The sequence below is a fragment of the Rhinopithecus bieti genome, unplaced genomic scaffold (assembly GCF_001698545.2).
Source record: "Rhinopithecus bieti isolate Rb0 unplaced genomic scaffold, ASM169854v2 scaffold_31787, whole genome shotgun sequence".
Classification (NCBI taxonomy): Eukaryota; Metazoa; Chordata; class Mammalia; order Primates; family Cercopithecidae; genus Rhinopithecus; species Rhinopithecus bieti.
The window spans coordinates 6,764,831-6,791,892 of NW_016814655.1; the positions used below are offsets into that span (position 1 = coordinate 6,764,831).

At 51.7% G+C, this 27,062-nt stretch overlaps 1 protein-coding gene across 1 annotated transcript; it reads right to left on the reverse strand.

Annotated features, from left to right (window-relative positions):
- Positions 1–698: 698 nt before the first annotated feature.
- Positions 699–27,062, reverse strand: PAX2 (paired box 2). Its single transcript, XM_017851653.1, is given in 8 exon segments — positions 699–3,051; positions 3,053–3,093; positions 3,541–3,627; positions 5,881–5,982; positions 21,016–21,142; positions 23,928–24,103; positions 24,736–24,873; positions 26,969–27,062. Coding segments are annotated over 8 exon segments (864 nt in total). The 3' UTR covers positions 699–2,952.

Consider the following 27,062-nt stretch of genomic DNA (forward strand, 5'->3'; position numbering starts at 1 on the left):
CCGCCCCACGACAGACATAGGCGTCTGAGCGCTCTCTTCGGGACACACGCAGACCACAGCACAAGGCGCACCAATTTCAGCCGCTTCTTGCTGGGGCTCGGGGCTCCGCAAGACACTGGAGGCGCGTGAAGACCCATGAACCAGGTCTCGGGGCCTCTGCGGGACATTCTTCTGGCCCAGAAGTAAACGCAGAGAGAGGACATTTGCGGCAAGCCTGTGCGGTCTTCGCGTCTCATGGCAGACTCCGGGGATAAAATTGCTGCTGCGCCCACGAGCAACTGCACTGGATGGGGAACGGAGGGAGGAGATAGGACAGACGACCACCCCTCCACCCACGTGGAGAGGGCCTCAGACGTCGGGTTCTGAGAGCCAGCACCCTAAATCTGGATGCGGGTGTACTGGTAGGACCACAGAGTTGGCCTAGTATAGGCGCCTAACTGGGAGTTATTCTACAGTTTCGGAGAGTAAGAACTTCCAGTCCCAGGGCCAGGGTGCACGGGGAAGGGTGGCTACTAAAGGGCAGGCTTGTCTCGGCCTTCACCGTGGTTCAGCTGCCGCCAAGGAGGTCTCAGCAAAGGAGTTGGAGGTCGCAGTGGGAGTGTAGTTGGGAAGATCATTGAAGGGACTTTTGGGGATCGACCAATCGAGGGGAGGCCCATCTCAGAGACAGGGAGAGACAAACTTGGAGCCATGGGGAGTGACATACAAAATTTTATTCTTTCTTTATTATTATTATTATTATTATTATTTATTTCTTATGTGCACAAAAGAAAAAGAATGAAAACGAACCGACGCGCTGAAAGTGGCCGGGGAGACCAGAACCGTCCGGGGACCTTTTAGCAGGTTAGGCCTGGGCCTGGGTCTGGGGCCTCTGCCCGGCCAGCCCCACAGGACTGGGATGGGTCGGACCTCGGCGCCCTTGCCACTGGGGGCCTGGCTGGGTGCCGGGTTCCCTTAAACGATTCTCTTTTCTCTTTTTCCTTTTCAAATAAAAAAGGCTCGAAGGGGAGAGAGATCTGGGCGAGGACTCCAAGCCTTTTCGGATTTGTTCAAGGATTTTTATTTATTTATTTTCACTTTTATTTCACTTTTATTGACGTTGTTTCTGTTATTTCGAGTCGTCACGATCCACGGGTGAGGAGACATGCAGGGCGCATCGCCACTACCGAAAGAGCAACTACGGGGTGGGGCGGGGCTGGGCGGCCCGGCCTTTGGCCGCACGGGGCGACCGGGGCACGGCCGCGTAGGGGCGAGCCGGGGGCTGGAACTGCCACTTCGGATCTAGCCTGCGGAGACAGGGCGGCCGGGCCAGGGCTGGGAAGAGAGGCCGAGGAAGGAACAGAGACAGACAGACGAGGGCGACAGAGACGGAGAGAGACAGAGCGGGAGAGAAGCGGAGAGGAGAGAGGGGCAGAGGGAGAGAGGGGCAGGGAGGAAAAAGCGAAAACACGGAATTACAGAGAAAGAGCCAACAAAACAGGCCAGAGGAGTCCACAGGACCATGTTCGTCATTTTGCATAGAGATTTCTTTTCTTTCGTAATTTTTTTGTAACATAAAAAATGCCCCCCTCCCCCAGGACGTGCTGTGCTTTAATGGGCGTGTAGCTGTGTTCCCCCCTCCCCCCCAGCGAGCGGCGACTCTCACAGCACAGACAGCGGGGCCTATCTACAGGCAGGGCCGGCGGGCGACAGGGACTCTATGGGGCCGGGCGGGACAGGGCGGAGAGGGAGGGGTTATGTACACTGGGGTTCGCCTTCACACAACACACACCATCTTTCCACAAAGCAGCAGCCTGGTGGCCTTTTGTGTTGTTTTGTTCCTTTTTGCAAAGACCATCATATTAAATAAATGTAGACTTTTTGTGGTTCTGTTCAGTTCCTGCCGGAGGAGGAGGCTGGGAGGGGGTGGGAGGAGTGGAGTGGGCAGCCCCCCACTTCCACCCCGCAGCAGCTCAGACGCCAGCTCAGAACCGGTTCTTACCACCGGCAGATTGAGAGTCTGTGTCGCGGGAGGGGGAATCAAGTAACTGCTGGAGGAAGATCCCAGTCCGCAGCCTTTGGAAACTGGTCCTGCGGCGGTCCCGGAAGAGCATCCGATGGGACTGCGAGTCAGGGAGGAGGATGCAGGGCGTCGAGGGACGGGCGAAGGACGGGCAGGAGGGGAAACTGGGAGACCAGCAGGTGGAAGAGACGGTGAGGTAGGGGCAAGGCAGGGCTGAGAGCTGGTCTCGCAGCAGGAGGTTCCGGGCCCTGGGGAACTAGGCAGTCCAGGCGGAGCAGTGAAGAGCCGAGAGTCCAGCTCTGTCTGTGCGGGACCCCCCGCTCCTGGGGTCCCAACGTTGGAAAGACCTGACGACCCCAAAGCCCGTTCCTAGAGCCGGACCCCCACTCCCTCATTCCACCTTCTGCGGCAGGGCACACCCGGAAGGCGAGGGCAGTCCGGCTGGCACTGGGGGTAAAGAATTTTCCCCAAGGATTCGGCAGCGAGCTCTTCCTACTTCAGCAGAAAGTCGTTTTGTTCTTAATCTCTTTGGCCCAGCCCCTCCAGCGAAGCCTCCCCGCGCCCGAGCGTCCGAAGCGGGTGCCTGGGGCTGGGCCGCGCTGCGGTCCGCGCTGATTGTGTGTCACAGAAACTTGCGGCGCGCGCCGGCTGGTCGCGCCCGAGTCCGGCCGGGTGGCTGGCGGGCTTCGGGGCTGGCTCGGTAGAGGCCGGGGCGAGCTGGGCCGAGTCGGCCTAGCGGCGCCGCGCAGTCTAGGCAGGCGGGGAGGGGCGGCGGGCGGGGTTGGAGGCGGTGAGCCCGGGCCTGAGGGTCCCGCCCGCGGCTCCACCCGTCCTGTCCGGCCTTCGAGGGGGTGATGTGAAGGGTTGCGGGTGTCCTGGGATGGGGTGAGGCTGGGGCGGTGGCTGGGAGGCATCGCGTCGCGTCGGTCCTCCCTCCCTCCGGGGTGGGGTCAGACGGGGACGATGTGGAGGCCGAAGCTGTCGGCCTGAAGCTTGATGTGGTCCCCGCGGTAACTAGTGGCGGTCATAGGCAGCGGCAGCAGCGGCAGGGGCGGAGCCCCGGGGGGCGGCACTATAATAATAAGGGGAACCTGGAAGTTAACACAGGAGAAGAATGGGCTGGGTGAGAGGACAAACAGGAGAACAAAAAAGGAAAGAAAAGCAAAGAAAAGACCTCCCCTGGCTGGGGTCCAGCGGGATCCGGACTGGGAGACCTTGGCTGGGCGGTGGAGCCAGTTGCCCTGGAGAATAGTTGCGTTCACGGGGCATGAGAGGGACCCGATCCGGTGAAGCCCGGCTGCGCACCCTCCAGGGGATCCGAGGGCGAGGGCGGCGCAGAGCCTTCGAGCGACCAGGGAGGGGACGGGAGGGCAGGAGGTGCGGGCGTCCTCAAGGGGTCCCCGGGCCTCAGTACTGCACTAGCAAACCTGTCCCCCTGGCCCAGCCGGGCCCCCAGAGGTCGGGTCGCCGGTAGTGGGACCGTGTCCAGAAGCCGCGCGGCAGCGCTGAGCCGCCGGCCAGGCAGGTGGCGTACTCACTTAGTAAGGCGGGGTTGCTGAATCTCCAAGCCTCGTTGTAGGCCGTGTACTGGGGGTGGCTGTACGGGTTGCCGGAGAACTCGCTCCCTGCGGGAGGGTCGGGGAGTGGGGATCAGACGCGTGCACGCCGGAGCGGACCCCACGAGTCCGGCCGGTGGCTTCTCCGCCCGCTCCTCCCTCCGGGTCTCAGGCGCAGGTGTCGCGGGCAGGGTAATAGCCTGGCGGTTGGGCCGGGCGGAGGTGGGGCGATCACCGCGTCCGCGTGGGGAGAGCCCGGGCAGGCGGGAGGCACCGACGCGCTCGCACACCCACGGGTGGACCCTGTGGGCCAGTGCCCGCCCGGGGCTTCCCAGCGGAGGCGCTCGCGGCCACCCACGAAGGCTTTGTACTGGGGCGCGTCCACCCTGTCGCACTGGGGGCCAGGGCCTTTATAGAGGCCACTCCGGTTCTAGGAGGCATGGCCCCCAATGGGCGGAAATGGGGATGGGGGACAGTGGCGAAGAAAGGCCTTCGGGACACTTTTCTCCCAGAAAGTCCTATGAATGGCATCAATGCGCGGTGCCAACACAAGAGGTGGGGGCTCTGTTGGGAGACACCGCCCTCCCGCTTTTCCCTCAAGAGGTTGGATGCGTGGGCTACGCGGCAGGGGATGGAGGCGGCAGGAAGCAGGTGAACTGCCCGCTGGTCTGCGAGCGGTGAGCAGAGGGCCCGTGGGTTGGGAGCCGTCGGAAGCTGCCTCCCTCCCTCTGCGGGAGAAAGGCCAGGCCTCCAGGTTTCCCCCTCGCCCTTTCTCCTGTGTGATGACCCCAGACTGTTTACAGTGATCCCTAACCGCGGGTTAAGTAGAGGAGAAGGGGCCCCTCTTTGAGAGGGAGCTGGGGTGGGGGTGGGGGATGCAGCCACTGGAAAGCCTGTTTATTGACGAGGAGGGAAAGCATGCGTGCAGCAGGATAATGAGCTTCTGAGCTCAACTGTGACCAAGAGGAACTGAGCTATCTCCTTCCCCATCGCTAATGAAACAAGTGTAATTTCCTCATCAGCACTAGATTCTGTTTAACGACTCCCCCCTCGCCACCACGAGCTCTCTGCAGCTCCCCTCTTCCCCACCTCCCTGCAGACTCCCTGCCCCACCTCCCCACTCTTCCCTCACCCCCACCTCTTTAAAACCTCCTCCACCCCCCACCTGCTCACTGCTGGGAGCTTCTCCCTAAAATCTCCTTGCCCCCCAATAAGGCTTCTACTTCCCTTCCCCTAAATCTGGGCAGGAATCCCTTTACCCACACCTCTAACTCCCTTCAGCCCCTAGTCTATAAGACCCAGCAGCAATCTCCCTCTTTGCCACTGTCCCACCCCAAGCTCTGCTTACCCATGGTTATCCCTAAATGTCCCTGGATGGATGGGGCCAACCACTCTCTTCTATCCTCCCCCTTCCCCATGCCAATGAGAGTTGAACTTCAGGGAAAGGCCATATAGAGGGCGACCAGAGGGAGTGAGTTGCTGGCTGAGTGAGTCTAACCCTTCTTAAGACAAGAGTGTTTTGGTGTTTGTGCACATAGGAACTTCAGCTCTCTTTGGCTTCAAGCCCCTGCTCGCAATCTGGGGATTGGGGATGGGTATAGTACAACCTCCAGCTGCAGTCACCAGACGTTAAATAGAGCCTCTGCCTCTCTGATCCAAACAACCCAAACCCAACTCCTCTGATCAGGGATGGGTCAGAGCCCCAGGGGAGCAATGGAAGGCTTGGTGCCTCTGAAGAGGTATAGGGGTGTTCTAGCTTGTCTCGCTGCAGTGAGTCTCCCTGGTTCCTGCCGCAGCCTGACCTCCATTCCTCTTAGGGACTAGCTCCCTCTTGCCTCTGGTTTGGGGTTGGTTCTCAACATTGGTCTTCCCTTGTGTCTTGGTGTGGACCAGGGTGGCTTTGTCTGAGTGACTGACATGCCCCTGGAAATGGTTCTTGGCTCCAAGTTTCCATGGAAACCCGGGCAGGCTCTTCCAAGCAGTGTCAGCTGGCTGGGGTGGGCTGGGCACTGAGGGTGGAGCTGAGGCTGAGTGCTCCTCGGGCACAGACTTGGGTGGGTGGGCGCTGTGGAGGGGCCATGACATACAGTGGGTTGCACACAAGGGGGCACTTCTGAAAGCTTCCTCCCCGGCTTGCTCATGAGGGAGGATGAGGGACCAACTGCAGCCTCTAGGGAGAGAGAGGGACAGAATAGCAGTGGTTTGCAGGGAGGGGACGTTGGGTCTCCCCCCACCCCAGCCTCAGACTACAGACCATTCAGCAGCTCACCCACAATTTAGTTCCCCCCACCTAGATTAGGCAGCTGCAGCATTGTCACCTACCAGGCACCATTCCTGCCAGGGTGGAGGTGGGGTAGCTTCCCTGGCCAGTGGGGGGCACGTGAGGGGGGTAACCAGGCAGAGTGGTGCTCGCCATGTCACGACCTGGAAAAACACAAAGGGGAAGGAGTGAGGCCTGGAAGAAAGGGGCCTGCCTCTACTCACACCAGGGTACTGCATGGAGAGGAAACTCTTGGAGAGGAAAGAGCTCTGTGCAGACGTGTGGGGGTACGTGTGCCGGTCTGCACCTGAATGCGCAAGTCTGAGTGTGCCTTTGCATGTGTCTAAGCTAAATATCTATGATCAGCTGTGTGTATGCATCTCTGTTTTGTGTAGCTCTTTGTGTCTCTCTCTGTGCATTTGTGTGTGTGTATATGTGTGCGTGTGTGTGTGTGTGTGTGTATTTGCCTTTGCCTGTGTCTCTGTGCATTCCAAACCCAGATGGAGATGGGAGGGAGATGACCTGGTTTTACTCCTCCTTTTCAGCAAGATATTCAGCCGTGGTCTCTCCAGTAGCCAAAGGGACCTCTATCATCTTGCTTATCTTTCCTCTCCCTAATACCCCATCTTTCCTTCAGGCTTGGAGGACACCCCACCATCACCCCTACAGGGACTGATGGCTATTCCTTGTCCTCTCCAAGTGGAGCTGCAGGTGCTGGGCCTGGCAGGTATGGAGAGCAGGGGGCCAGCCAGTGTACTATTTTGCTGTTAGTGTTTATGGCATTTACATGATAGAAAACCACCCTGAAGTGAATCAGGAGCTTTGAGCCAACAGTGCAAGTGGACCAGATAAAGTTCCAATGAGTAAAATCTGCTCCCCCACCAGCTGCTGGACTTCTGTCCCTGGAGGGTTCTCCAGCTAGAGCCTGCAGGGTGGGAGACAAAGCGAGTCAAGATGGGAGTGCTACCCCTGGTCCACAGACATGTCCTCTGGGACACAGCTGCACATGACTGGGCTCCCTTCCTTGCCTGCACCCTCCATTGCTATGAAGGGGTCACCACCTCCCTTTGCAATTTAGCATTTTCTGATCTCTAATAATAATTTGCTTTCTCCCCTCTGCTATAATCCCTTTATCCTCTCCTGGACCTCCTGGAACCCCCTTAACCCCTCCAGATTCCCCTTATCCTCCTCACTAGCCAATGCCACTCTACCACTCTAATGCCTCTGTCCATCCTTGGGAAGGCAAGGCATGGCTGGAGAAAGTCACAAAACTATGCATATCCAGGCCCGTTCACTTTCTTTTCATCAGCTGGACCGTAGTCATGAGTCTCCCAAAGGCTATTCCAAAACATCTCTCTCTCTCTTTGCTACACTCCCGTTGAAGATGGCCTCACCTCCCTGCATTCCAGAGATGTATGAGTTTCCTCACCCCTACCTTGACACATCTGAGTGATCCATCCTTCCCTAGCTATACAGGGAAGGATACAGAGCTACAGCTCAGGTTTTTGCATTTCTAGCACCCTGCTGAACATTTTCCTTAGCTGTCCCTCTGTCACCTCAAACCTAACTGGAATATAAACAGATTCATCTTCCCTCCGTCGGTTCTTATGATCTTGAAGATCATAAGACCAAAAACTTTGGAGTCCTTCTTGACATAGCCTTCTTCCTCCCATTCTAGATAAAGTCAGTCACCAAGTATTGTCAATTCTCCTTGGCAATGTCTGTTACATCTGCTCCATTTCCATTTCTTCCACCACCTTCATAGCTCAGCTTTTAAGCACCTTCTTTTTGCCACACAGTATTTTTGCTTGCATTCCCTGCCTCCACATTCTTCCCCTCCTGTCTATCCTAAATGTGGCTGCTTGGCTAGTCCTCATGAAACATTGCTTTCATCACACCACTTCCCTTGTAAAAACCATCACTGATTCCCCGTAGTCTATAGTTTGAAATGAAACTCTGTGGCTTTTAAAGCTGCTAAGGTACTCTCTCCACCCCACTTAAGATTCTCACCCCTCCTGGTTTAGTTTGACTGTTTTTATTGGTTTGTGTGATGTGAACCCCCTATGCTTTTGCCATGACCTTTTCTTCTTCCTTGTCATTTTCCTCTCCTTCCCCCTGAAGTCTTAAAATCCCTACCCTTCTACCCACCAGGGAAATTTCTCTCTTCCAAACTTCCACAGCATCTGTGCTGCATGGTTTACCATGCCATTATATATCATAATGCATCAGCCCTGATGTTTCATATCATAGCTTGCTTCTTCAAACAGATCATAAGCAACCTGAGGGCAGGACCCTGTCTTCTGCTTTATCCTGCATAGTTGAGAACATGGTAGATGCTCAATAAACACTTGTTGATTAATCCTCCATCAGTCTATTGCACTTAACAGCCAATTCCTGATGGGTTATAATTTTTTTATTGTTTCATGTATATTGGTCTCCTTAAAGAAGTAAAGGCTGGGATAAAATGTAAATATTAGAATATGCTTTTTCTTTAAAAAACAATTTAAACAATAGATTATGATTTTTATAAGCTGATGAGAAGTTTACAGTGAGGGACTCATACATTGTGACTTTATCATGCAATAGAATGATTTTCCTCTATACCTGTCTAATATAGCCAATATCTTACATTTCCTAAAACTCGAGAACAAGCAGAGTAGAACTGCCAAACACGAGATCAGTTTTGACTCCTAGAGAGACAGAAGAAAGGATTTGTGTTTGCCTTGATGTGGGTTTTCTTTTATTGACTTCTGTTGTCAATGAAAGCTACACTCCTACTGACTGTCTCTTAGTGGAATGGACCTGAAGTAGACAATGACAGCAATATCAAAATCAATTCCTAGAGAGATTAATAATATGGCACTTATTGGTCAAAAAAGGCCCAGGACAGGATCGAGTAAGGGATGATGCAGGGATTTGGAAGCTAAACAGATAAAGAAACCTAATTCCTCCTTCCCTGTCATCATAAAGTCTGCAAAGCAGCCAGGAAAAGGGGTGTGCCTCTTTCTTAATAAATAGGAATTTAAATGCATCTGAATTCTGGTTTTCAGTTGCATGATTCCCACAACCTGTCACCATGAATTCCTTATAATCTAAGGTTTTGTCACAAAATCTCCTACCTCATTTCAGGAGGAAGGAAGAAAGGCTGGATGACTAGAAACATGTTTCCGGCTAACCTGGATGCAGTCTTATCAGAAAGTTTTATTTCCACTGGCTTTCTCTCTTACAAAATGGCAGCTTCCCTCAGGTAGGAACTTTCGCATGCTGAAAGTCACCCACTGGACAGTTGATTGAAAGGCACATTGCCAAATTCTATTTAGAAAACTGAAGCTGGGCAGTGCCACGTAGAAATTTTAAAAATGTGAAAGAAGAGTCCCAAGACTAGGAAAAAGCAGGCAAGCTTCCTTGTGTTTTGCATACAGCCGTGCACCTGCTGCTGCGGAGTCTATAACACCAGTATCACCACAAAGAGGTACCCTGTTAAGGACCCCTGAGCCACCAACAGTGCTGGCCACTGCATACAAAGCACTCTCAATTGCTTCATTAGCACACAGGTGACACCTAAATAACAGAAAAAATTGACCAAACTCTTGCCAGAGCCATATATTTTTCTGCAACACCATTGTCAATAATGGAAAACACATACTGCAGGAAGTTTTCAAATTACTAAGACCGTCATACCATTTGCCCAGCAGCATTCTTTGAGCAAGCCTCTTTTAGTGAAAGAATATGAATGGGTAATGGAATCTGTGCAAGCAAGAATCGACAGAGCACTGGGCCTTGCTGTACTATACATGGGTGGAAAAATAGGAGTGCAGACAGACTCTAAAACTGTACAACAGCACAGCCACCTCCGTTATACCAACAAGCAAAAGCACAGAAAAAGGAGAAAACAGCTATGTGACAGAATACATCAGTTATAAAATACGTGCCACCCAACAGAAAGCAGTAGAGGATTTTCGTTGCTCACTGACAATGGCCAGTAACATAAAAACAGCATCAGAAATTATAAATGACAAAAACCCACATACTATTACAAGAGGATGGGCATTTCATGTTGGACACTTGCTTTCCAAGGTTACAAAGTTGTTTTTTGTTTTTCGTTTTTTGAGATGAAGTCTTGCTCTATCGCCCAGGCTGGAGTGCAGTGGCGCGATCTTGGCTCACTGCAACCTCCGCCTCCTGGGTTCAGGTGATTCTCATGCCTCAGCCTGTAGCTGGGACTACAGGTGTGTGCCACCATGCCTGTCTAATTTTTGTATTTTTAGTAGAGACAGGGTTTCACCATGTTAGCGAGGCTGGTCTCGAACTCCTGACCTCAAGTGATCCGCCTGCCTCGGCCTCCCAAAGTGCTGGGATTACAGGCGTGAGACACCGCGCCTGACCAAGGTTACAAAGTTTTTAAAGATGAAGAGCCTTCCAGATGATGAGGTAACTTCCTTGTTTCAAGGGTGAGACAATGAAGGCACAAAGATGCATCATGGTTTTACCATGACTACACAGCTAATAAATGATAGAGCCAAAATTTGAAGCCATGTTTATACCACACTGCCTTTTAATAACATGAAGCCAGATACTCCCCAAAAGAGCCAAAGAAAAGGAAAAGAAGTCATCTGACAAACAAAAATCTCATATCGTCATGGTTGTTGATAAAAAAGGACGCAGAGAACAAAATCCCGACGCCAAAAGTCTGTAATAAAACTCCATGGGGTGGACTATTAATTTCCTGCGAGAGTTTTCTGAAAAACAAAGAGGGTCTTCAAGAAACAGTGGTAGTGGAGAATCTTAAAGTCCCCAGAAGTGTTCAAAGCACTGTACTTGATGAGGATATCTTCTCAGTTCAACTGCAGAAGTCCCTGAAGATGCTACAGCCAATTTCTACAGCAATCACTATATCTGCATCACAGTGCACTTTTGTCAGACATTCCTTACCAAATGGGCCAGATCAAATCAACTGTTTTGGAGAATCTAAGTGCAGCTCCTCTTACAAGTACAGAGAAAAGCAAAGTGAAAGCCTTTATTAAGAAAGTTAAAAAATTGTAGTCATCAGGTAATTTGCGCTACTTTCACTATCAGGTCTAAGATTCAAGGTCAGAGCTGTGTTTCTACTTGTGCCAGGACTAGCTAGCATTCATTGAGCACCTACTATATGCTAGGCAGTGTCCTTCGTATTTTATATGATGTATTATCTCATTTAATCTTCATATCAACCCTATGATGTTGATATTTTATTTTTATTTTTATTGAGACAGGGTCTTGCTCTCATCAGCCAGGCTGGAGTGCAGTGGCACCATCTTGGCTCACTGCAACTTCCGCTTCCCAGGTTCAAGTGATTATCCTGCCTCAGCCTCCCAAGTAGCTGAGATTACAGGCACCTGCCACCATGCCTGGCTAACTTTTGTATTTTTTAGTAGAGACGGGGTTTCGCTATGTTGGCCAGGCTGGTCTCCAACTCCTGCTCTCAGGTGCTCCGCCTGTCTCAGCCTCCCAAAGTGCTGGGATTACAGTCGTGAGCCACCAGGCCCAGCTGTTGATATGTTTTTAACCTCCCACACTTTTTTTTTTTTTTTTTTTTTGAGACAGAGTCTTGCTCTGCCTCCCAGGCTGGCGTGCAGTGGTGTAATCTCCACTCACTGCAACCTCTGCCTCCCAGGTTTAAGCGATTCTCCTGCCTTAGCCTCCCAAGTAGCTGGGAGTACAAATGCCTGCCACTGCGCCCAGCTAACTTTTGTATTTTTTAGTAGAGACACGAGGTTTTGCCACGTTGACCAGGCTGGTCTCGAACCTCAGGTGATCCACCCACCTCAGCCTCCCAAAGTGCTGGGATTACAGGTGTGAGCCACCACGCCTGGCCTTTGATCCCCAGTCTATAGATGAGAAATAAACTCAGAAGGGCCAAGTATAATGTCCAAGATTTCACTGCTAGTAGATGGCAGAAACTGGATTACAGAACAGGCTGTATACTTGGGAACTGATCCTGGAATGATATTATTCTCAAATAGTGCAGACCCAGAAAACAGACAGATGTTTGGTCCAGGAAAGTAATATGGGATCATGCCAAGTGAATCTTTCCTATAACAGAACATCTTGTCACTTCTTGTTTCTTATGTTTCAATTTCTTCCACTTTTTTACAGTGGTGGTTTTAAATTGGGGTTAACTGACCCCTTAGGAACCCATAGATCACTTCAAGGGGTCTATATAAATCTATATATAAGATGTTATAGACATTATATATCTGTATCTTTCTGTGTAGATGGTATATGACTTTTATCATATTCTCAAAAAATATGGCTTAAAGATTAATTAGCACTCTTTATATAAAAAAAAAAAAACAAAAGAGCCCCGTTGTTTAGCGTAAGACACTGATTTGTTTGCAACTACTTGAATTGTATCAATAAACAAGATGATACAAAGCACAGCAAAATAGCATGTGAAGTAGCAGGGAGGTTTATCTCAAGTCAAGGAAAATGTCAGCATTCAGAAGATCAAGGAAATAAAAAGGACGCCACGAAAGAAGCAGAAACTGCTGCTCATGATGGCTCAGATGAGACTTATTAGACATAGATTTATACAGCAAAAGTTCTATTGAGGAGTTCGGAGATGCTTTTCCTCAGCATCTTTCTCTGAAAATAAGCACTTTTGCTACCCACTTGACACTGTGGAGGACCCTAAGGCCAGAAAACATAACTCTTGTTTTACTACCCTATCCTCAAGTTCTGTCTGCTTCTCATAAGGTAGCAAAAATGAAGACATTAGATTTCTTCAAGGCTGGCAGTCTGTGCCTGCATTTGACATAGGCATTTATAATACTTACAGGAATACACAGTTATTAAATTTGTAATTGCTGCCTAAATATATAAATGCATAATTGGTATTTACTATAACAATTATGAGCACCTTATGACCAATTCAACTTACATCTATTACACTAAAGGAACAAACTTTAAATCCACACAAGATGTTTTAAAAGGAGAGGAAAAGAATTATCTACATATTTCCTTTCATTTCTTATTTCCCAAGCTTCCAAATCCTCCCAGGATTTGATTTATCCTCTGGGGCAGAAGGGACTATGGGACGGCCCACAGCCCCAGGCTCTGCCTCAGCCCCATACCCTACCCGAGGCTTGCCTTCTCCAGGTTCCAGCAGAGCGGACAGTGCCTACAACTCAGGGTGGCTGCTCTTCCAGCTGATCTCAGCTCCCACTGACACCGTGAGTCCCTGGTCCCTGGTGTGTCCTAGGCAGGGATGTTACCCAGATCTGCAGGGGCTTAGTGAGGTCTACACCTTGACAGCCAACTGGCCGGACACAACCAGTCATGCTGTTTCCATTCCTTCTCCCAGCACCCTGCCCTCCTCTGAGGTGTGTAGCCTATTGGCTCAGGGCCTCACAGGAGGCGGTTTCCTTCTAATTCAGCTGGACCATGGATGGAAATGCAGCTTTAGCATCCTAGGATAACACTAGGGAGTGTTGGGGAGAATCACACTTTCAAAGGGCTGAAAAGGAACTTGGCTATCTTCTAGTCCAACTCCCTCATTTTACAGAGGAGGAAACTGAGGCTCAGTCCTCTTCCCAGTTCACGTCCCTACGTTGACTTCTCTGGCTCCATGAGCAAATCACAAATGAAGATTGGAGTTGGGCAGGGGCTGGCACTCAAGAGGTTGGGCCCAGGCTCACAGATGGGCTCAGAGCATGAGAGACCCTCATGCTGGGTGGGCAGAGGTTAAGCCTGTTTGCACAGTCTTCTGATACTCCAGGCCTCCCAGTTCCTCTCTGGCTTTATTTTGTGCTCTGAGAGCACTGAATTGTCAGCTCTAATCCTTCCGAAAGCACAGTGTTTTTCAGGCGCTCTGTGTAAGTGAAACCCTAATCCCAAGGAAAACGGCCACTTAAGCCTCTGCAGCATTAGGCTGTTCTCCAAGCCCTGCAGGATTTCCTCCTTCCCTGCCTGCGAGCCCAGCCACCACCACCACCGGGGAGAAGAGGGGAGGATTCAGGCTGAAGGCACGCAAAGCCCTCTCAGAAGTGACAATAGTGACGGAGCCTGTCTCCCAAAGCTCAGGGTTGCAAAAGCACTGGCTTGTTTGTCCTGAGGCTACAGCTAATTGTGGAGGTGGAAGGGATTCTGGCTACCTGGGAAAGGAGTGGGGGGTCTTCCTGTCACCTTGGAGGTGGCCGGCCCTCTGGGGGAAACAGGTTTTCAGGTCTTGCCTAGGTGACTTTGAGGCCACTGGGACATTTCTGAGCCCTTGGTACCAATACATACCTGTTTCATTGGGACAGCAGTCTTTAGGATTTCTGGTCATTCAAAAATGTTGGGTTGACTGACCTTACTTTTACTTAGCCAACATTTTCTTCTTAAAAAGTACCAAATAATGGACTAAAAAGCTTAGTGCTGGGAGATCCCTTTTTTGGAGAATTCCCCTGTGGGACACATCAAGCATCTAAATGACATTTACAGAAGCTGAAAGGGTCCCCGTAACCTAATGAATCGTAAAGCGGTGGCCAGTATTCTCAACTGGGCAATCCTTTATTGGCCTGAGCTGGCTATTGTTATGCACTTGATAGCAAGATCATTGATTTCTTAGAAAATATTTTGATTCAAATTCAGACTGGCTCCTTTCTCTCTCTCTGATCTCTAATGAACAAGTGAGGCCATCCTTGGAGGAAAAAGCATTCCATTTGGCATGTTCAGCCTTTTGGGCCTCACAGACAGAGGGAAGAGATGAAGGGAGGAGGTAAGAAGAAAGGTCCAAGGTTATGGGCCAAATTTGAGCTCAGCGTAGAAAACACCAGAACTATATCTTTGCTAAGATGCCCCAGACCCTTCCTACCTTTGTCACCCTCCCTACGATGCTCCTCCCTCTGCAGCCCCGTTCTCAGCCTGGGTACTTCTGCCATGGCACCCTTCTGGGGAGGGCAGCCCAGCAGCACAGGGTGGCTGGTAGGCAAAGACAAGGACATGGGATTGGGACCTGGGATTGAGGTGGCACAGGTTTTATTCTGGTCAAATTTGGCCTGACTCTGATCCCGAGAGTGGATTAGTGCCTCTTCTTTTCCATATTCATTACCTCTAGCAGTGGACTAGGAGGAAGGGAAAAAGAGGACTGATCCAATGACTCCCTAGGCTGCAGGCCCAGAGCAGCCACATATCTGTCAATGTCTCATTGCTATGGAAATGCCCGTGTAATTAAATCAGAGCTGAGGTTGGGGGCTGGAGGTCCTTGGGGATGTGGCTTGCAGACTCAGGGATGTTTGGAGGAGGCTAGCCTCTTTTCTTGGGACCCTCACAGCCTAAAGGAAGGGTCTAGGGCATGTGAGCACTGAGGAGCAGCCCTCTGGCTTGTTTTGGCCTCCACAGTAAAGGGCTCTCTGACTTGCCACATGTCTGAAGTTGTCCTAGCCCTCTCCTTTCAAGGAGAGGAACTGTGATGTCTGTGCCCTAAATTCCTCTAGCTAATCAGGGGCTTTGAGCTGACAGACAAGACTAGGAGACTCCCAGCCTCCTTCAGAAACATTTCTCAGTCTTTATTGCACTCTCCTCCCCTAGGGGCTGGCCAAGGGCTAAGCTGTTTGTTTTATGGAGGGAAATGCAGTTGCATTGGAAGGGGGTTGTTAACTACAGGAAAGAGGCAGTTCCTGGAGGTCCTCAGGATGCCCTGAGTAGGAGGAGGAGGTTTCCCAGGGTCCACACCTCTATCTGCTAAAAGGCCACTTTGCTAACCATCTGAGATGTGGGCCAGGAGGCTGAGCTTCTGAGAGTTGGCAACCCTTTCTCAGAAGCTACACCCACACTGCTCACACTGGTCCCTGCTGCTGTCCAGCTGTGAACTTTGCCTCTCTGGCCTCCCCCACCTCTGCTCAAATAAGCCAGCTTCTGGGAGACCAGCTTCTTCTGCTCCCTCTTCCTGCCTTGGGCACTTCCCTCTTGGGCAGCATCTACATCTCTTCCTGGATCTTAGTTACAGCTTCCTTCAAAACTGCAGTCTTCAGGAATTAAGAGACATTTCTCCCGAGCTCTTGAATAAAACCACCTTCCCCCAACCAAGATGGGGAAGCTACTGAGGCTTCCCACCTGTCCCCACCCCACTGGGGAGAAAGGTACTGTCCCCATCTCTAACTCTCTAATGTTCAGACATTTTCCCAAAGAAAACATAAGATTTTCTGCTGAGGCTTAGCAGTCTGGGAGCCTGGATAAGCCTGGAACAGGCTCTACTTTCAGAGTTGCCTGAGGCTCAGCTCTTTCCATGCCTCCTGGACCCCAAAGCAATAATCTATAGGTGTGGTCCTCATTCTTTGCCCTTTTTGATCTCCATTATCTGACAATTTGGTGAGCAGTGGTGGGAAGGGACTAGGGGATCTGGATCTGTGATAAAGATACAACTGATACTTCCTTTGATCTTTTTTAGAATATTAAACATGCTGAGTTTACAGCGCTTTTGGACTATTCTATTGTCTTCAGTTCTTGGGGAATGTTAACTGTTCTGTTTATTGCTTCTACTAACTTTCCCTTTTGGAAGTTTGTGTTCACATGAGATGTGTACTTTTTCTTAGTAAGCTCATCATTAGTGGTGGGTTTTCCTCCCACCCACCCTGTGGGAGTCCCACGTGCCCTGGATTATAGAATGTCTCTACAAAGAAGGTTTCTCATTGCTCCCGATGAGGTTTCAGAATGGGTAACTATCCTGGACAAATTTTTATGTAAGTTCCTGGCTTGGGTTTCCTGCGAGATACTCATGGTATAAATTTGGACTCTGATCTGGCATCAGGCTTGGGGTCTCCATGTCTCATGGTGACATTCCCTGTTGCCCCCTGCTTCCTTGTTTCCCTGGGCTACTGGGATGATGAGTGTATGTGTTTGCCTTTCAAGGACAATATGATCCCTGTTCTGTCCCTTGCTTTAAGCAGGATGATACTCAATTCTAGCTTCCTGATTCCCAAATTCACGTTCCCTGACTGGTGTGTTACAACCCCATCCTCTCCCAGTCGGCGTCTCCCTCCAGTGTAATGTCAACAGCCTCTCCAATACTGATCTGGCTTTGAGTTCCCCTTGATTTCTAGCACCAAAGAATGAGGTTTGCTGCGTATTAACATTTTTGTTGTTATATTTTATTCAGTTATGTTTTGGTGAGTTTAGCCTGCCTGGGTCCCAGACATCAATCTCCTTCCTCCTTTACCTCTCTGTGACTAAAACAAGGGCGATGACAGCTGCACTTGCCCAAGGCTCTGCCAGTGTGTGGCAGCAATGCCCACTAGAGGCCAGTGAAGCCTGCTCGGTGCAGTGGCTCCAGGGACTGGTGTTTTGCCTAGTTTCTAGAGCAAGCTTGCCCAATCCACAGCCCGCAGGCCACATGCTGCTCAGGACAGCTTTGAATGTGGTCCAACGCAAATTCGTAAACTTTCATCAAACATTATGAGGTTTTTTACTTTTGTTTTCGTTTTTAGCTCACCAGCTCTCTTGGTGTTAGTGTATTTTATGTGTGACTCAAGTCATTTCTTCTCCTTCCAAAGTGGCCCAGCGAAGCCAAAAGATTGGCCAACCCTTTTCTAGAAGGCATGGAACTGTACAATCTCTGACTTCCCCCAGCACTGTCCCTTGCATATGGGCTCTCTCCTTCAGGGTGGACTCACACTGTGTCAAGGGACTCTCTCATGCTCAGAAACATCCCCAGTGACTTTGGGAATCCTGGAGTAAGTTCTCGTCTTCTCCTCCCAGATCAACATCACTGCCAGCATCTCGGCATGCTCCTCTGTCACTGCAGCCCCGGCCAGGCATGGGGAGGGAGGCAAGGTGAGAAAGCCATGGGGAACAGGAGCTATCTTTTCTACCAGGGAAGGGAGACTTTAAGGAATGAAGGCTCCAGCATGCAGCTGGAGCCAGAGTTCTCACTGCAGATGCTCTGACCCAGAGGGCCCTGGGATTACTGAGAGGTGGATGGCAGCCCCCTGGGGTCCTTTGGAGGGTCAAGAAGGTGGTGAAAGCCACAGCCATCCAACCTGAAAAAGCCTGGGGCCAGAATGCCCCTGACCCATTCTCTCATGTAGCTGGTCCCTTTTTCTTTATCACTTAGGAGAGACTCGGCTCCGTTCCAGACCAGCAGCCTAGAGCCGTGGGCTGGAGAGAAGAGATGCCGCTGAGCTAGAGCAGCCCAGCGGCGGAAGGGAAAGTGGGTGATAAATTTAAATAACCAGCTTGACTTGGCAGCTTGCTGAGTTGTGATGCAGTGAAATTAAAATCTCGGCAGAACTTGCAAACACTACCCAGCAAAATCAGTCTCTTTCCTTGGTTCCCTGATGGAAGGTGGGGAGGGGAGGCTACGGGGCTGAGCCCTAGCCTCTGGCAGCCACCCTTGCTTGCAATGTGATTAGCTGTGTCCTGGCCCACTGGGCCCCACTCTCCCCTGCACACAATAGTCCAGGTTCCTCTCTCAGTCCTGACCTTGTGGAATAGCTGCATCAAGTGGCTGGTGAAGTTTGAAATCAGCCTCCAGTGCCAGGAGGTGGCAGGAATCTCAATAAGGTCTGGCTTTTCAGGTTGGGCTAGGGCATTCCTTCATCCCCTAAGGTTTGCAGCCACAGCTGCCAGTCCTGGGAAAGAAGATGAGCAGGGTACCTGAGACGTGGAGGATGAAGAGGGCTCCTTGAACACCTTGGCACTCCTAAGTCAGGCTATGGGCACAGGGTTGACCTAACAGCTCCCTTACCTTTAGCACACACCTCCCCAGCATCACCTACCCACCTGAAAGAGCCTTCTTTTCTCTTCTCCCACCAAAGCCCTTAATATTTGCCAAAAAATAAGTTTTTAAAGACTCTTTGAGGGCAATGTCCACAAATATACTAAGGGCCTCTCTCAAATACCAGTTCTACCTGGAGCCCGGTTCTCATATATGCCAACATCTTTCTAGAAGAACTCACCCAAAGTCCACTCTCCTGTTTCTGTTCTTCTTGCATCACTGCTCACTACTACCCACAATATCCTGGCCTGAAGGCCAACACTCTGGACCCACTGCTGAGATGGCCCATGGAGTCTGAGCAATGCCCCATTGCTCACCTTGACAGTACCTCTAGCAAATTCTGTTTGTCCCCATAATAAACACATCATAAATCATTCATCTTTAATAGATTATGCAAATTAGGAGGACATAAAATCAACAAAGATCAATAACTGCAGCAGTTTAATTGCCAGCGAAAACAGTTTAAGAATGAGCATAATCTGCAGCTCTTTCTTGGGTAATGGCGCTATTAATCCAAACACTGGATCTTGGCCTAAGTGTGGAAAAATCATTCCCTACCCCATCCCCATCTTCCCTCCCCCACCTCTCCACACACTTCTCTCTTTTTGGTAATTTCCAGTTTCTGAGAGAGTTTCCCCGTCATTACCACTGGTGAACAGCTCCGAATGTTAATGGTTCTGCTTTTGTTACTCCTCGCTTGATTGAAATGTCGCATACAGATTGAGATGTTAGTGCTAACTTGCCACCTGGGAATGTCAAGCTGGGTCTGAAATGAACTTTTCTCACACTTGGATCCAGATGGATCAGCCGGAGATGTTCGCAGGCTGAGCTGGGACTGTTCCAGGGCCATGCGGGGGGAGACGGGTGGGGGCTGCTCAAGGTGGAGGCACTTCTCTGCACCAGCCTCTGGTCTCCTATGGCAGAAGCCCTACCCTGAAGATCCATATCTCCACCCCAGGAAGTGCTCGCCTTCTGGACTATGGTCTGAGCACTGGGCAGCAATGGGGTTAGAGAAGTCTCCCGGGTTCTCTTTGCCCAGTGCTTGGAGTGGCTATCTTTGGGAAGTGACCACTGTACCTCTGAGCAGGTCAGAAGAAAGGTGGCCTCTGCCTTGGGTCAGAATACCTAGCAGGTCAGAGAGCTTCCCAGCTGGGCAAAAAATGGCTCATGCTGAGGGCCATTCGGTCATGGGCTATGTCCTGGCCCAGCTAACCTAGCTAAGGTCGTCACTCCCGAAAGCCCAGTCCAGGTCTCCAACACTTCCAGAACTCAACCTCTGACTCCCTAGCCAAAGATCTAGGCTGGAAACAGTTGTACCAGTACAGCCCCTTAGGGAGAGGCTGGGAAAGCTGACAGGGCTCTCCTAAACCCCCAGGTGGAAGCTGGGTGGCCACTGAGCCCAGCTCAGGCTCAAGTGCAGCTGCACTCAGACCAGCTCCCAGGCAGAACCAGGGCCCAGTCCTAGAGTGCGCTGTGCCTGTTCCCTGCCTTTGCTGCTGGCTGTGCAGCCCCGCTGCCGGGTCCCCAGGCCACCTCCGCTTGCCTCACTCTGCAGGTAACGCCTCAGTGTCTCCCAGTCCCCGCCGAGACCCTTCTCAATCATCCTGTCTCCCAAGGAACAAACGGCACATTGGCTTTAGTGTCTCCAGAATAATTAGGTGAATTTTAATAACACCTCAATGTATGTCTCTCCCACTTGGGCAGTCTCCTGGCCTGGAAACCCTTCTGCAGTGGTACACGCCTTCCACAGGCTGGAGTTCTGCGGCCTTCCCTGGACCCCACCTCCCCTTCCAAACTAACTGGCCCTGCTGCTCTTCATCTGTAGGGGTTCCTGGCCATGGCACCCCTAGCTCTGCATTTGATTGTGGGCCAACCCTGATCCTACCTGGCCTTGAAATCAAGCCTTGGTGTCAGTGACTTCTCTGGGAAGCAGGAGGAAGGCTGGAATAATTGTACTCATCTCAAACTCCACAGAGCTGGGTGCCATGCCCTCAAGCCCAAAGCCATGGTCACCCATGCTGTCTGGAGGGAGTGGGAAGCAGGTCCCCCAGGAGCCTTGCTGACACACATGTGGAGGCTGGACACTGGGTACCCATGCTCCACTCTCACCAGCCTGGCTTATTTGCCTTCTGCAGATGTCCTCACAAGAGGCTCATGATTCTGGGCAACTTGGGAGAGGGAAGAGAAACAGGCAAAGGGAGAGGTGAAGGACAGGAGGAAGAACTGGCAACAGCCCCTCCTAGCATCAGCCTTTCCAGGTTGAAGCCCACAGACACCCTGACCCCAGTTTTTTTCTCCCCACATCAGCACACACCTGTTCAGGAAGCACCCTAGTTTTAGAAGTCTCGTTCTTTCTGTAAATATCATGGCGGGGGATCTGCTTATCACACTGGGCCCCAGATGGCATGGGCTGAGGCACCCTCCACTGAACACGGTGCCCCCACCCTCCTGGAAGCCCCCTTACCAGTCACAACGGGGTATGTCTGCGTGCCTGACACGTTGCTGCCCAGCTCAGGGTTGGTGGATGCAGATAGACTCGACTTGACTTCATCAAGCCCAGGGGTCAGGGCTGGGAGGGAGTACTCATTCCCCTGGGAGGAGAGAGAAAAGTGACAGCTCTCTATTGATGCACACACACAGAAAGGGCTTGGTGTGCAGATGGGAAGGAGGAACGGGGAGCCCTCCCAGATGGGGTAGAAAGAGATGGTGGGACAGAGGGGAGATGCGAGGGGGGGGGGGCTTGGCGGATGATGGCAAGTTTTGTGTGGGTAGGAGCAGACCTGACTTGGTGAAACCGGAGGCGCAGCACCCTTTACACATTTTGGGCATTTATGCCAGCACCCTTTATGTTTCTGCATCTCCTGCCAAAGCACCCCCGAAGGTAGGGTGTAGTAGTGGGGATCCCCTTGTTGAGAGACATGGGATGTCGAGGAACCTTGGGGAGGAGGGGGAACCATGGCCTGACTGGCAGAACCAGTAGCTGGGGGAAGGGCCTAGTGGGGCCTTCAGCCTGGCACTGCCGGCTGCGCCGGTATGGGTGCCCCTTTTTTAAAAACAAACAATGACAGCCCCATGGGCCCCTCGCTCTTTGCCTGTGCACTGGGGTATGAAATTGGGGAGGGGGAGAGTCCACATGGCTAACAGAAGGGTAGGAGGGGGCCAGTCATTGACTCTGAAAGGGTGTCCTGCCCGAAACACTCGGGTAATTGCCTTTTTATTGTAGCCACGGCCAAGCCAGACCCCAGAGCTGGGCAGACCAGGAGCCTGCACAAAGCAGGAAAAGTTGCTCTGATTAATATTACGTTAAATTAAAACTGATTTTCTGCTCTTTCGGGTCCGTTTTTTTCCCTTCCGCTTCCTGGCCCCCCCCAGAGTACCCTCTCCCCTCCATGGCTGGACGGGATTGCCTCGTCATTTCCAATTCCTTCTCGTATTGATCTTCCTGTAGAAATCAGTTTTGTAATTAGCTGCAAATTAGGCCTTCTACTGGGGGTGAAGCTGCCCCCTGATTTATCACCAGAGTAATTCGCTGTGATCGGAGAGAAATTAAAATGAACTCAATTAGGCTTCGGATTTGCTTTATGGGCCCTGCTCCGAGTTTCAGGGGGAAAAATGACTGTGCTGGTGTTTAATAGTCTAATGAAAGTAAATAAAGGTTATTCATTGTAATACAGCCGGGGACTCAGGGAGGGTGCACCGAGCCGCCTGCCTCGGCCGGCTCCTCCTTTGTTGGTTTATGGCTCAGGGCACCTTAAAAAGACTTTTGATTTTTGTTTTATGAAGACAAACAGCTTATGGGATAAAAGGACGGGCGGGGAGAAAGGCGAGTGGCTGGGAGCTATTGGAGTCTTAGAGTGGAACTGTAGCGTGCGAGGCTGTGGGGCTGCACTGACGTGCATGTGTGGGAGCATGTGTGCGTGTGTGCAAGCACAGCAGTGCTGTGTTGTGCTGCGACTGTGGGCCTGGCCTGGGCTGCATGTGTAGCAGGGATGGGAGTGTGCCCCTGTGTGTAAGCGGGTGTGCTGGGGGCTCCACCCAGCGTATGTGGGTGGAGACATACGCTAGGGGTATGCTGAGCTGGTGATCTGGGGGCAGCACACACCCACTGGCTCCATGCAGCTACCGGGGCTAGCTGTGAGTACTGTGGGCTGTGGGTGAGGGAGCAGGTGGACAGTGGTGTGTGAGCACAGTACCTTGGGCTGTGGATGAGGGGAGCAGGTGGACGGTGGTGTGTGAGCACAGTACCGTGGGCTGTGGGTGAGGGGAGCAGGTGGACGGTGGTGTGTGAGCACAGTACCGTGGGCTGTGGGTGGGGGAGCAGGTGGACGGTGGAGTGTGAGCACAGTACTGTGGGCTGTGGGTGGAGTGTGAACACATGCACACCAGCACATGGAAAAGTTCGGAGGTGGTTTCTGCGTTGGGCGTTTTGCTGGTGTGTTGTATGCTGTGCCCCATGCTGTGTGTCCTGGGCTGCTCAGTGTCTGCAGAGAGTGTTGGGTGTAAGTGNCATGCAGCTACCGGGGCTAGCTGTGAGTACTGTGGGCTGTGGGTGAGGGAGCAGGTGGACGGTGGTGTGTGAGCACAGTACCTTGGGCTGTGGGAGAGGGGAGCAGGTGGACGGTGGTGTGTGAGCACAGTACCGTGGGCTGTGGGTGGGGAGCAGGTGGACGGTGGAGTGTGAGCACAGTACTGTGGGCTGTGGGTGGAGTGTGAACACATGCACACCAGCACATGGAAAAGTTCGGAGGTGGTTTCTGCGTTGGGCGTTTTGCTGGTGTGTTGTATGCTGTGCCCCATGCTGTGTGTCCTGGGCTGCTCAGTGTCTGCAGAGAGTGTTGGGTGTAAGTGGTAAGCTGTCAGCCTACCTAGGGTTCCATCGAATGGCTGGCTTGGGGAGCAGGACGCAGGCACAGGTGGGCTCTCCTGACACTGGGCAAGGAAAGCTCCCCAGGCTAGCATAGATTTTCTGTAGGACCTGAGGGGCTGTGGGCAAGGGACACAGCAAGAGGATGTTCCTGAGTACTCCATGCCAGAACCACGGAGAAGCAGAGCTAGAAGGGACTTGTCAAATGCTACATCCAAGCCCTTCATTCTATAGATGGGGAAATTGAGGCTCTGAACAGAGATGATTTACCCAAGGCCATACTCTTGCATCCAGAACTCATCATTTCTAATTACTATATACAGACCATAAAGATTTGTCTTAACGATACTATACTGTCTCATGTAAGCCTGTTCGCACTGCACACACACAGAACACATGTGTGTAACACATACAATGCCAGCTATGCACGTGGTGTTTGGTGAACAAGTTCTTGAGAGGCCTTGCTCTGCTGGTTCCTTTCTACTTCTGCAAGCAGAAAGCTCCCTCCTCACCTGTTCTGATTTGATGTGCTCTGATGCCTGGAAGACGTCAGGGTAGGAAGGACGCTCAAAGACCCGGTCCAAAGCTTCCAGCTGCTGCTGGGTGAAGGTGTCAGCTCGCAAGTGCTTCCGCAAACTGTCCACGCCACTCTGGGAATCTCCATTGGGGACTGAGCCCTCGGACACATCTGGAAAACACATGGACACTCAGGGCATTAGCGCCAGACCAGCAGAGGCACAGAAACAGTGCAGGGCAGAGAGGTGGGCACCCGGCCCTGGAGCTCTGCACCCCTATGGGACCCCCTACTCTCAGCCCTAGGCCAGTGGGGCTGACACCAGAGGGTGGCCCTGCCTCAGAGACCTGGCTGAGGAAGCCCAGGGAACAGAAGGACCTGAGGACCTGGTAAGAGATGGAGTAGTCACACTGTGGGGTCAGGAAGGATTAGCCAGAGGTGGAGCCAGCGGGCTTCCAGGAGCCAGCTCCCCAGGGCATGTCTCCCTGAACCACCCCCTGCCCCCAAACCAGGGCCAGCCTGGGGAAGAAAGAAGCTGGGTGTCTCAGACGGGCATTACTGAGCCTGTGGAGAATTGAACTCGGCTCCGAGATGAATTTCAGTTCCACTGATTCCAAGGGTTGAAAACCATCAAATTTCCAAGGCCGAGTGTAACCTGGAGACTGGGTGAAGTAATTAACTTCGCCCTGAGGGAGGAGGGGCTCTGAGGCAGAGCTGAGGCACTCTGCTTGGGTTGGGCCAGGACCGAGGCCAGAGAGAAGCCAAGCGGGAGGAAAGAGGTGTCGCTACAGCAGCAAAGCTCCCACTTGGGCAGAGCCCACAGAAGGGCCCCCGTGGATGCCGCTGTGCCCCGGCCACCTTCTCGGCCTCTGTCTCCAACCTGGACCTGGGCTTAGGCCTCCTACAGGAGCCAGTTTCTTGGTCACCTGGTTCCTCCTGCAGGTCTCCAGAGGGAGCAGAGACTTGTCACACTGGTGCCCGCTCCCCCTAGGCTACAGGTCAGTCCTGTTTCCATGTCCCCTTTCCCCAGGCGTTCTCAGCCCTCCCCTATCCCTGCCTCCCGCCTCGGTTCCCTGGCATTTTCAAGGTGTACAGTAGGCAATGAGCCTGCTCTGCAGCCTCTCCCTTAACCCACACCTTGCAACTCCCCACAGTGGGGTTTCCCCCACAAACCCTATAACAACTTGGTCACTCCTGGGCTCCCCTCAGCCCATGACCAGTTGAAGAGCCTTGGGCCTGGGGCCAGCCCATGCCGGAGGCCCCAGGGTGTTCCTCTGGGACTGTTATATGTATCAGTTTATAGGTGATTATGCGATATGATATAATCAATATTGCATTATGTACAGTAACACCATACAGTATCATTCAGGAGACCATAGAAAATATTATATATTGATTAACTCAACCTGCAGCCATCCTCCCTTGCTGGCCTCCCAGACCGAGCGTGGGGTCTGCTTTCCTAATGTGACCTCTCATCTTCCCTCCATATCTATTCTGGAGGGAGTGGGAAAGCAAAGAAAGTACGTGCGCACGCGCGTGCACGCGTGTGTGTGTGTGTATGTGTGTGAGAGACAGAGAGAGAGAGAGAGAGAGAGAGGGAGAGAAGGAGAGACAGAAAGAGAGGGAGAAAGAGACAGAGATCAAGACCAGGACCACATCTGAAGCAGACAGACAGAGGCGGCTTCAATGGTATTTGTTCCCATGGACACAAAACTTGGTGGTTGTGGTTTTTCAGTGTAAGGCTCCGGAATCATTTCAGTCTTATGGGATGTGTGCATCAACATGTGAGTTGAAAATTGAAGTGTGGTAAATTTATTTTTCCCTTTTGTGTGAGTATTGTGTGTCTATGCATTTGTACACAAATAAACATCCAGATAAACAAGGGTCTGCGTGTGTTGAAATGAGAATGAGAAGCTTTCTGAAAAGAACTGTGTGTCTGTGTGTGATTGCATGAGGACCGTGAGGCCACATGCCCCATTTCTCCTGTGCCTGCTTCTTTTTTCAGGATGTGCCATCATCCTCATTTCACTCCCTGTAGCTATTTGCATGTCCTATTGTGTCTGATTCTCCCTTCCTGGAGCCCTCCTACCTTTTGGGGAAACCAGAGTCTCAGGGGTGAGGGAGGCATCAAGTGTCTTCATATATGGTTATTGCAGGGGCAGAGAGGGTGTATTTGTGAGCATGTGTTCACACATTATGTGTGTGCATGTGTGGCAGGACTCACCTCATGCCTCTGTGTAGATTTGTGTATATGCCTGTCTGTGTGTGGCTTGGCTCACTGTGTGTGTGTGTGTGTGTGTGTGTGTGTGTGTGTGTGTGTGCCTCTGTGTGTGTGGGGGGTGGTGGGGGGAGCTGAACTGAAGCTTTGTCCTCAGGTCACTGGCTGGAGGAGTCTCTTTGCCTTCATTTATTCAGGGGCCCTTCAGATCTTGACAAATCTGTCACTCTAAATTTGCGAGAGATTATGGTGCTCTCTCCCCAGCCCGCAGAGAGGTGATATATGATATCTGCTGCCCCTATTGATTGCCTGATCTGGTGGCAGAGGCCGGCGAAATGAACTTGAAATGAACATCATGCCTCAACTCATTGTGCGTATAATACACTACTTAATCCCACATTTTTCAGCCGCTATGGAATTCAATTGATCAATCATGTTCCACTGATAGTACTGTTTTAGGGGTTATTGCTGCTCCCTCCACTCACTGACCTTTTTATTTATTTATTTATTTATTTTTTGTATACTCAGGCCCTGGTGGTAAGACAGGTTACAGAGGCAGCAACGGAGGGGAAGGGAGAGGGAAGGGAGACAAAGGCTAAGGAAGCCTGCTACTGGAAGAGGTGGCAGTGGGAGGCGGGGAAGCAGAGGAGAGGGAAGTGGGGAGGAGAAAGGAGGTGCTAGAGGAGAAGGAAAACAAAGTGGTGTGATGAAAGCATGTGGAGAACCCCCGCCCCGCAGAGAGGCTGGAGGAGGCTTGCGGGAACTCTTGTAGGAGAGAGAAGGCAGCAGTCATGATGAATGGCGAAGGAGCACAAAGAAACTTATGCGGAGCAGGGAGGTGAGCCGCAGGGCGGGGGAGAGGGCAGCGGCGTTACTGATGGGGGACAGCCAGCCAGCCCTCCAAATCCACCACAT